The 11,143-nt window shown below is 41.2% G+C and overlaps 1 protein-coding gene across 1 annotated transcript in view; it reads left to right on the top strand.

The window, feature by feature from the left end:
• PCNXL2 (pecanex-like 2 (Drosophila)) overlaps nt 1–9,441 on the top strand; it is a gene marked incomplete at its 3' end in the record, with an annotated part of 223,138 nt that extends 213,697 nt beyond the window's left edge. Inside the window, exons 20-21 of the mRNA XM_006898055.1 lie at nt 4,780–4,921; nt 9,264–9,441. Of these exons, the coding sequence (XP_006898117.1) occupies nt 4,780–4,921; nt 9,264–9,441 (320 nt within the window). The remainder of the gene's footprint in view (nt 1–4,779; nt 4,922–9,263) is intronic.
• Nucleotides 9,442–11,143: the final 1,702 nt, after the last annotated feature.

Genomic DNA, 11,143 nt, shown 5'->3' with positions numbered 1-11,143 from the left:
AGATTATGTTTTCCTTTCTGGCCTGAGGGCCCGCCGGTTTTTCCTGGGTACCTTTGAAAGATGCCTCTTCATTATTGTCTGAGGTGATTTCCCCTTGTGTGCCACTCCCAAGCTTCCCTCCCGCCCAGGAGCACGTTCTCACTGTCCCCAAGGACCTCTTGTCCCCAAGGGCCTCTTCCTGCCGGTTTTTCCTAGGTACCTTTGAAGGATGCCTCTTCGTTATTGTCTGAGGTGACTTCCTAGCAGAGTTAAAAATTGTTAAAAGGAAACACCTGGAGGTGCCTCTATTGTTGTTGTTTTGTACCATTATGTTGGAACCAACCCATCAGGTTTTCAGAGGCAGTAAATAACACAGAAGGAAACTGACGACCTTTCTCCTGTGGAACAGCTGGTGGATTTGAACTATGAGCCTTTGGGTTGACAGAGTGGATTTTTACCATTAGGCCAGCAGAACTCCCTTGGAGGTACCTGGGCTACTTATTTAAGGCATGATTTTTTTTGGGGGGGGGGAGTCTTGTGATGCCTGCATTAGCAGAATGCTGCTTTCCTGACCTGACTGGACTTAAGTCTCAAGGGAAAAATAATTCATCACATCATGTAAAGAGGAAACATTTAAAACCATCCTAGCAGAAATGCTGTTTAAACAGTTAAAATGTGCCTTCTTATTCATTGAAAGGTCATCTTTAATGATGATGTTCAATGAAGGAGTGACACTGAGCTGTGGATTGGAGGGTGGAGAGGCAGTCGGCAGCAGTTAACGGGTTTCAGTGGAAGGTCTTGTCCTCTCCTCCGAATGTCACATCTACATATTTAGAATCCATCAGTGAAGATGTGTGGCAGCTTTCACACTACAGGCAGATGTCAGTGCTCGCCCGTGTGTTGTCTGGACAATACCTCAGGTAGTGAGCTGGAGCTGACTAGGGCAGTACCACCTGGTTTCAGCAGGGAGCTCTGGTGGCCTACTCTGTAAGGAGCTAATCTGTGCCTCTCTGGTATTTCAAATCCACCTGGAACTCCTTGGTAGAAAGATGAACACTCTTCTGTGTGATTTGCAGCCTCAGAAACCTGTTGGAGGGTCAACTATGAGTCACTTCTGAGTAACCTACACAGCAATGAGGGTGGATTTTTTGTTTTGTTTCCCTTTTTGAGAATTGGTTTCTAACTCAACCTTTTTTATGACTCCTGACAAAGGGAGTTTAAAACAAACAAAGATAAAGTGGATATAACTTCAAAGCACGTGTTTCTAATTCTTTCTCAAATGCAATCTCATTGCTGTCAAGCTGGTTCTGACTAGTGATGACCCTCCGTCAAGTTTGTAAGTCTTAATGGGAACAGCCTTTCTTCCAAGTAGCAGCTAGCTGGTGGATTTGAACCACTGAAGATATGAGGCCTTTTGTTTAGTATTATTATTATTACTGTGTGGTCAATGTCCTGGCTCCTCTTCTTGTGCAAGCGAAAAAATTGTGCCAGGCCAAGGAGACTACAGTTGGGCATGACACCCAAGTGGCATGGTAGCACATCAATTTTAGGGTTCCTTCAGAGAATAGATTGTAGTGCACAGAGCATTAAACTGGAAGCTGAAGCTTTTTGTTGGAGCACAAGGCTGAGGAGAAAGATGAGGAGACAGAAGAGAAGGTATAAAAATAGAGTTATTAGAAAGTTAAGTCCCAAATGACCTGACAGACCTTTTTCCTTGGAAAGGAAATATGAAGGAGGCAGCGTGCCAGTGAGGTGAGGTCATATTTATGGCTTTCTTGTTTGGGAGTACCTTGGGGATGGAGTTTGGGCCAATGAGACAATGTCATGGAAAGTTCAAAGTTTAGGGGGTGGTCTTCATTCTGGTCCCTGTTCTCTGATGTCATTTATGTGCCTAAAACACTATGTTGCCTTCAAGGGGGTGGGGGAGCAGCCTTTTCCATACACATCAGTATCTCCTTCCTGGTTCTGAGGGCTCATGTAAATTTTCCCTCCCTTATTTCATTGGTTCTGATCCCAATGGTATGAGATGCTGTGGACAATGCTGCTAGCTTTCTCTAATTTTCTCAAACTTAGTATTCTCCTTCAAAGGTGGACATATTAAAAAAATTAAGTTCCTTTAATTTTACTTTGCTTTGCTTTACATTATTTCTAACTAGAAACCAAGTTATCTTTTCTTGAAGATGTGGGTCCTCAGTGTTCCAATCTTCATGTGCATTTCTGTGGCAAGTAGGAGTGCAGCTCCTAAGGACACAGTGTTCTAAGTAAGACATCAAATGCTTCCCACAAACCATATCTTTCCAGTCTAAGTATCTTAAGTATAAGCTTGAAAATAATACCTAGAATGGTTTCTTCCAGACACCACCACCACACACACACACACACACACACACACACACACACACTCACACACACCCTAACAGGAGCCAAAGTCCCAGTGAAGAAGTATGTCAAACTGTCACATATTTGGAAAGGCACAGGCAGTGAATTCAAAGTTTTTTAGTGGTTTTTGTTTCATTTGAGGAGCAATAGTTGTTCATGTCTATTTGTGTTTTATTGACTATGCAAAGGCATTTGACTATATGGATTATAAGAAACCATGACTAACATGTGAAATCTATACCTAGACCAAGAAGCTGCATGTAAAATCTATACCTAGACCGAGAAGCTGCATGAAAACACAGCAAGGAAACACTACATGGTTTAAAATTAAGTGTGCATCAGTGTTGTATCCTTTCTCCATACCAATTTAATCTGTTTGCTGAGCAAATTATACAAGAAGCTGGTCTCCATGAAGAAGAATGTGGTATCAGGATTGGAGGAAGACTCATCATTATGCAGATAAAAAAATCCCTTGCTTGCTAGAAGTGAGGAGGTCTTGAAGTGCTTGCTGCAGGAGATCAAATACTGCAGGCTTTAATATGGATTTCATTTCAACTTCAAGAAAACAAAAATTCTTACTACTAGACAGATGAGCAACATCATGATAGATGGAGAAAAGGTTGAAACTGTCAGCTACTTCATTTTACAGTCATTTCTGTGTTACTCTGCTCCTGTGCATGCCAGCTTTCATTTAATGAAAACTTAAACCACTCTTTTGATTTTTTTTTATTATCGATTATTGGGGTAGCAGAAGTCTGATAAAATCCTCTCTCCTTTCTAAATTTAGAATTTGAATAGACTGGACTTAGTTGTCTCTGTCTTATAAAGGACTCCCACTCATTGCTGCTTCAGGGATACCAGCAGAACTGAGTCTAGAAACAGACTAGGAGACCCTTTGGCTATTTCTTCTCTGTCCCAAAGGGTCCCTGTGAGTCAGAATCAACTTGATGCCTCACAACAACAGTAATTGCCAACAATCCTGAGCACTGCGGGGCTTGGAGATGCACCTGTCTGCTCTCTGCCTTTCTCTTCCCCTGTGTGTGTGCTTTTGTATCTGTGCTGCTCTTTTTATGATTGAGAACTCAACTGATACAGCTAAAGCCTATCTAAAGAGCAGAAAACATGGCATGGGGACACAGAGCCCTAAGTGTCTCTTTGAGAGAGCAAGAGGATGTGAATATTGCACAGCCCCACACTGCCTCAGAGCAAAAAGCAGATAAAGAGCAGACCCAGCCTCCTGGTGCCTCAAGAGCCAAACCAACAGCAAGAGGTTAATTTATTCATTGTTGACCTGCAGAATGGGGTTTATTAGGGAAGAAAGTTGGAGAGTGGGGAAGGCAAAAGAATATCACCCAAGTTAAGTCCTGGTTTTGGCCCAACAGTTCCCAGGCATAATTCTTCAATTAGTCCAGGTTCCAGTTTCAGTTCAGCAGTCAGCTTTTCCTTCCATCATTCCACAAAAACAACATTTTTAACTGTGGCTTTTATCTCATGGCTCCTCTGGTTACGCTTTGCCAGTCACTCCACTACCATCACCAAAGTCTCGTCACCAGGGTCTCACTCCAGTCTCCCTCAAGTCTTGCTGCTAAGTATGGGAAGCACTCTCTCTTATGCTAGCCCCACAGCTGTTGGTAATTTGTAAGACCATGTGTCTGCAATTATGGTAGCTAGAGACCAGAAGTGGGTAACATAATAGCTAGAAAAGCCAACTTTTAAGCTAAGTAACACTACAGGCCTCATTAACTTAACAACAGTAAGCCCCTGTTTCTAAACAGTATTACTAGGACCTGGATTTCAATAGACATTTTCATTCTACATGCCATGAAGAACACATTTAATTCTACTTTGAGGAATGGAATGGAGGGAGAGAGAAAGATTTCTTTTCTCAGTAGTAGATTTACTGTTAATGAACTTTCTTTGTCATAAGTCGAGAGAGAGAGAGAGAGATTTAAAATCTGCTTTTTAAAACTTAATTTTGTTGCAGAGGGATTGAATTGTTTATTGTAAGATTAAAGAATGGCCAAAGAAGAGCCCAGAAACTCACTGCAGCCTCAGAAATTACCCCATGCCTGAAGACATGAGCTCATGGGTTTTATTTTTCCAATCCTTCCTCTTTTATTTCCATCCTTACTTATTCTGAGATGACTTGATATCATATAACAAGTCATTCACCAATCACTGTACATGAAAAAGTACAATTGACTTAAAAATTAGGTTTCTGTCTTACATATTATTGGTTTTTTAGTTGTACAGAAGCAAAGTAAAAGACTTGCTACATAAAAGAGATTGGTATAATGCATATGATATATGGAGTTTCCCACCAGTAACTGATGAAGTGGGGAAATGATAACTTATTGTTGCTTATACTTAAAGCAAAATAAAATCAGTGACTGTGCTAAGTGGGTTTTGTGTTTCTTTCAGATATCGCCTATTTAATGTGGTTTGAAAGACTCTATGTTTGGCTTCAGTGCTTTGAAAAGTATATCTTGTATCCAGCAATAACTCTGAATGCCCTCACCATTGATGCCTTCTCCATAAGCAATTACCAGAGACTTGGTACCCAGTAAGTAGATAATGATTTACTCTCATCATGATTTGAGTCGCAATGTTTTTCACAATGCAGTGACTTCCTGTACACAGGCTGAAGCAGAGGCCAATGCATGCCTTATTACTGGCCACGTCAGGTAGAGCCATGGTGTCTTCTACTCAGACCTGCCAGAGCCAGCTGGAATTGGCGTGTGACAGGGTGCATAGGAATTTAGGTCTGTTCCAAATGTTGTCATGAATAAAAGTTGGTAAATGTGAAAAACATTCCTCAGAAGCTTCAACAGGGGCTCTTAAGCAGAGAAAAGTGCAGTGTGATCTGGGCTTTTGGAGTTTCCAGCACAGCGCTCACTTCATCTCCTTTAGCAGATGCCCTGTCATGGTGTGTTGGGAGAGGGAGGTGATCAATCACTGTCTTGGCTCTGTCTGCCTTCATCAGCGGAGCCTCCATCATTTATGAACCGGATGTAGCCACCAGGCCTGTGTTTTTGTCAAGTGTTAACAGCATAGCCAGCTTACTGGCATCCTATTTTTTTTAAGTCACTTAAAGGGAAAGCTACTTGATAATTTGTGGTCTTCTCATTCTGACAACAGGCACATCTTTCTGGACAAATAATTTGTTAGAACAAGAAAGAAAGAAATTATATCTCCCAGATTTACTTCTTAAATCACTTCTTAAATACCTTGTACCCAGTAAAACCTTAGTAGATCCTCCCAGGAGTACTAATTCAGACCTGCTCTCCACTTCAGGGGTGATTAAGGTATATTAATTATACATTGCTAGTTTAATGAATTCCTCTAGGTTGTATAGCCCTGGTGTACAAGTTGCGGTACAACAGTAATTTGTGGTTGCTGTGAGGCTGAACACTGTGACGCTGATGTGTCAAATGCACTAATGGCTGGCTACCCAATGCAGACAGAGAGTGGGGTGGAGCTTCCCGATGAAAACAAGCTTGGAAGGAGGAGTGGCATCCACTTCCATAATAGCTTGCCTCCGGAAACCCTATGAACCTGGAGAGAGGATGAAAGACACACAAGTGTTGAGGACTCTCCTTCATAGGGTCGCTAGGAGTCACCTGTGACTCGATGGCACTTAACAACAACAACCACAGTTTAATGAAATATTTCATTTGATAAATAACAATATTAGATACTGTTAATAATAAAATTACAATTCTGTATCTCACAGTGCAAATACTTTGAAATACTTTTATAAATGGTGCCACCTTGGGACAAGATATTTGGTGATACTTTATGGTGGTAAGTATAATAGTGATAAGGAGTTGTGCTACCAAACCAAAGACTGAATCCACCAGCTGCCTCATGGGAGAAAGATGGACCGAGACTCTGAAGGTACCCTGAAGAGTCAGCTATTGGTTGGTCCCTACTCCATGGTATACAACAACAATACAGTAAAAAAGTTTTACTTGGATTGACACTGACTATGGTGGACTGAAAAAACCCTTATACTTGTTCTGGTGGCTGAATGGGTGAGGAGTTGGGCTGCCAACCCAATGGTAGGTGGTTCAAATTCACCAGCTGCTCCTTGGGAGAAAGAGGAACAATCTCCTCTCATGTGATTTCAACTTGTGAAAACCCGCTGCAACGTCAGCTAAGAGTTGATTCTGGCTTGATGGTAAGGAATTGAGTTTGACATAGAAAAAAAAAATATAGTGAAATAATTATAAACCAAAGAAGCAGACTGGGAAGTATGTAATCACTTTGGTTGATGGTTATGTTGAAAAGCACCGGAAGTAAAAAGGTTAAAAACAAAAGAAAAAAATGACTGTATTAGAAGATAGTTTTGTTTGCTTTTTAATTTTATGGAATTCATGTCCACGGGAACCAAAATTTGATCTTAACTCTATCCCACTCAAATTTCAATACCATCTCAGGAACAAGTTTGAGGCCTTGAACGCCAATGAGTGTAGACCAAATGAGCTCTGGGAGGATATCAAGAAAATCGTCCATGGACAATGCAAAAGATCATTACAGAGGCTGAAAAAGAAGAAAAGACCAAGATGGATGTCAGATGAGACTCTGAATATTGTGTCAGAGCACCGAGAAGCCAAAGCTAAAGGAAGAAACCAAGAAATCAAAGAGCTAAACAGAAAATTTCAAAAGGCAGCCCGGGATGACAAAGCAAGATACTATAATGAAATGTGCAGAGAGCTGGAGTCAGAAGATCAAAAGGGCCTAACTTGCTCAGTGTTTCTTAAGCTGAAGGAGCTGAAAAACAAATTCAAACCATGGGTGGCAATACTTAAGAATACTTTGGGTAGAATGATAAATGATCCAGGAAGTATCAAGAGAAGATGGAAGGAATACACAGAGTCACTGTATCAAAAGAAATTGGCTGACACAGAAGAATTTCATGAAATGACATATGAGCAAGAGCCTATGGTGATGAAGGAGGAAATTCTAGTTGCACTGAAGGAATTGGCATAAAACAAGGCTCCAGGAGCTGATGGCATACCAGTTGACATATTTCAACAAACAGGCTGCCCTGGATGTGCTCACTAAGTTGTGCCAAGAAATCTGGAGAACAGTCAGCTGGCCCACTGACTGGAAAAGATCAATATTTGTTCCCATTCCAAAGAAAGGTGACCCAACAGAGTGCGGAAATTATTGAACAATATCATTAATATCACATGCAAGCAAGATTCTGCTGAAAATTATACAAAAATATTTGGAACAATATGTCAACAGAGAACTGCCAGATGTGCAGGCTGGATTTAGAAGAGGTCGTGGCACTAGGGATATTATAGCTAATGTTAGATGGATTTTGGCAGAAAGCAGAGAATACCAGAAGAATGTCCATCTGTGCCTCATTGACTATGCAAAGGCTTTTGACTGTGTGCATCACAGTAAGCTGTGGCTGACTCTGAGAAGAATGGGAATCCCAGAACATTTGATTGTGCTAATGTGAAACCTATACTTGGACCAAGAGGCAGTTGTCAGAAAAGAGCAAGGAGACACTACATGGTTCAAAATCAAGAAGGGGGTTCATCAGGGATGTATTCTGCCACCACACCTTTTCAATCTGTATGCAGAAGAGACCATCCGAGACGCTGGGCTATATGAAGAGGAATGTGGTATCAGGATTGGTGGAAGAATTATCAACAACCTGTGTTATGCAGATGACACAACCCTGCTTGCTGAAACTGAGGAGGACTTGAAGTGCTTGCTGCAGAAGATCAAGGACTGCAGCCTCCTATATGGACTGAAACTCAACATCAAGAAAACAAAGATTCTCACCACTGGGCCAATTGGCAGCATCAGTATGGATGGTGAAGAGATTGAGATAGTTAACAGTTTTCGTTTACTTAGCACCACAGTTAACACTCTTGGTAATAGCAGCCAGGAAATCAAGAGACAAATTGCATTGGGAACGTCAGCTGTGAGGGACCTCTCAAGAGTGCTGAAGAGCAACAACATCAGGCTGTAAACTAAGGTGTGCCTGATCTGGGCTATAGTCTTCGCAGTTATGTGCTATGCATCAGAGAGTTGGACAGTGAATAGGGTTGATAGAAAGATAATTGATGCCTTTGAGCTGTGGTGCTGGAGAAGAGTGTTGAATATACCATGGACTGCTAGGAGAACAAACAGGTTTGTCTTAGAGAAGGTGAAGCCGGAATGCTCCGTGGAGTCAAGAATTCTGAAGCTTTGTCTGACATACTTTGGGCATGTTGCAAGGAGGGACTGGTTCTTGGAGAGGGACATCATGTTTGGCAGAGTGGAGGGATGGCGCAGGACAGGAAGACCTTAGATGAGATGGATCGATTCTGTGACTGGAGTGTTGGGAATAAGTGCGTTTGAGATGGCTAGATTAGCACAGGATAGAAGAACATTTAGAGTTCTTGTATGAGTCACAAGCTACTCGGTGACACATAACAACAACAACAACAACAACTCCTGTCACAGCCCTGCGAGTCTTTGACATCCACTCTGAGCGCATTCTCACGCAGACAGCATCTGGTTCAGTGGCTCACCTGGCACCAGGGACTAGGTGGAGATTCCTCACAGCAGTGGTGCCTCAGATATAATAAGCTCAGCTTCAGCTCAGGGTCCCCATGAACAGTGCCAGTCAGTATGAGAAGAAGGTGATCAAATGTCTGCAGTGGCAAAAAGTATGTGCACCCTAATTCTGACCCTGTGGGAGTTGGGCAAGGTGCTTAGACTCCCTGGGATGGAGCTTCCTCCTCTGTAAAGCGTAGATAGTAACAGAACCCACATACTTGTTGACTTTCCACGCCTGTGAAGCCCACAGTGTTCGGTAAATGCTCAGGACACCTTAGCGCTTTAGTTCAGTGTGTGCTCTACACACCATCACTGACTGCATCTCTTTTCCACTCTGACAGTTGGAACATTTTCCTGTTGATTGTTGCTGGCATGAAGCTCCTCCGCACCTCGTTCTGTAATCCAGTCCACCAGTTTGCCACCTTGAGCTTCACTGTCATCTTTTTCCATTTCGACTACAAAAAAGTTTCGGAGAGTTTCTTGCTGGATTTCTTCCTGATGTCCATTCTGTTTAGCAAGGCAAGTCCACGAGCTCTCTTCTTTGATTTATGATTTAAGGGGCACACTTCTCATTATATTTTCAGAATTTTTTTTTCTTATCTTTAACTAAATAATTAGATCAAATTGAATTATGGACACATGTTAAACTCCTGCTGTCATTTAGGAAAATTCCCCATGGAGTGCAAATATATTATTTATTTGCTAAAATCACTCCTTAAAATGAATTAGTCTGTTACTTTGGCTTGCAACTTTGTAATCTTTGTCTATGTTGCCATTCTCATTATAGAACTTTCCTGGATCTTAAAATTGTGCAACCAAAGATCAGGAATAATTTTCCCCCCATTTCGATAGTGTCTAACATTTTGGGGTAAATTTCGAGATCTGATGCCAAATAGCTGGATGTCTTGGACTGGTTTTCTTCCCTCAACCCAAATCCTACTGCTAGACTCATGTGACTCTCCAGTGGTCTTCCAAGACTATAGATAGTTAAAGGAATAACTGCCTTTCTACTTCAAAGAGGCTGGTAGATTTGATTTTTCAATTAGCCATCAGAGGTTCCTTCATTCTCTTAGCTTGCCTCAAATCAAGCAAGAGTTCATCAGTTATAAATTTGTAAGGAGATGAAGAGAAATTTTATTCACAATTTGGGTGAGTGTATGGGCATGGTATCTCATGTTTAACAGTCTAAGAAATACAGTATCATCAGAACACTTGCCTCAATTCCTCCAAGAAATATTCCTTGAACATTGGAACAAACCCAAGACCATTGTGACAAACCAAATATAAAAAGTAATTGAAATAAGCTCAGTGATGCTACATATTTGCTTATGTGTTTCCTCATGAGCATGGTTTAATGCAGCAATCCTGAAGAATCTGCCCAATACTGACTTAACCAACAATTTCCCCCTTTTGGTTAATCATTTTTAAAATGTAAAGATTTGCTTGTTCTGAACTACATTGTGATTTTAGTCATTTGCTTATGCATCATTTCTAGTAGTTATTACTTTCTTTTATTATATATCTTCTTTTTCACAGATTTCCCCTTTGCCTTTTTAAATGATAAAAGCTCAAAACTCTTATACCAAAAAGCTCCATATGTAATTGCCAACACTTAGCCTTATACAGAGCTATGGTGGCTTATTGGTAAGGAGTCGCACTGGCAACCCAAGGGCAGGCTATTCAAATCCATCGGTTAGGCTGAGGGAGAAAAATAGGCATTCTCCTGCTATGTGATTTACAGCTTCTGAAAACCCATTGGAGAGTCATATGGGTCAGTTTGGACTCAAAGCTATGAAGAGGTCCTTGCATATGAATTCCCCTAATAACTCAAGTTGGACACTGATTTTGTGTCCTTAAGTCACTTCTTGTGCTACTTGCTTCTCACAGTGACTTTTGTAGCCTGTGACACTTCCAATATTTTATTCAGAACCCTGACTTCAGTCTTTACCCACAGTCATTTGCTTCTTATTTGCATTTCCCTTGGCCTTGATTCATTAATCCCATTTTTTCTAAACATTCAGATCACATGCTACCACTTCTCATTGTCTTCACTGTGTATAAATTCCTGTTCCCTTACATAGTGATGTTAACTTGCATCTTGTACTATTTCAAACACTCATGAGGTTACTGCAAACAGTTACTGATCTCCGGGGTGAAGGATTTTTACCAGGTGTAAAATGTGCTGGCATTTAACGACCTCTGAACATGGGCCAAATTGATT

This window comes from Elephantulus edwardii, unplaced genomic scaffold, assembly GCF_000299155.1.
Source record: "Elephantulus edwardii isolate Elephantulus edwardi_28Jun2011 unplaced genomic scaffold, EleEdw1.0 scaffold00218, whole genome shotgun sequence".
Lineage (NCBI taxonomy): Eukaryota > Metazoa > Chordata > Mammalia > Macroscelidea > Macroscelididae > Elephantulus > Elephantulus edwardii.
The sequence above is the reverse complement of the archived record's forward strand: the minus strand, read 5'-3'. Positions and strand labels throughout refer to the sequence as shown.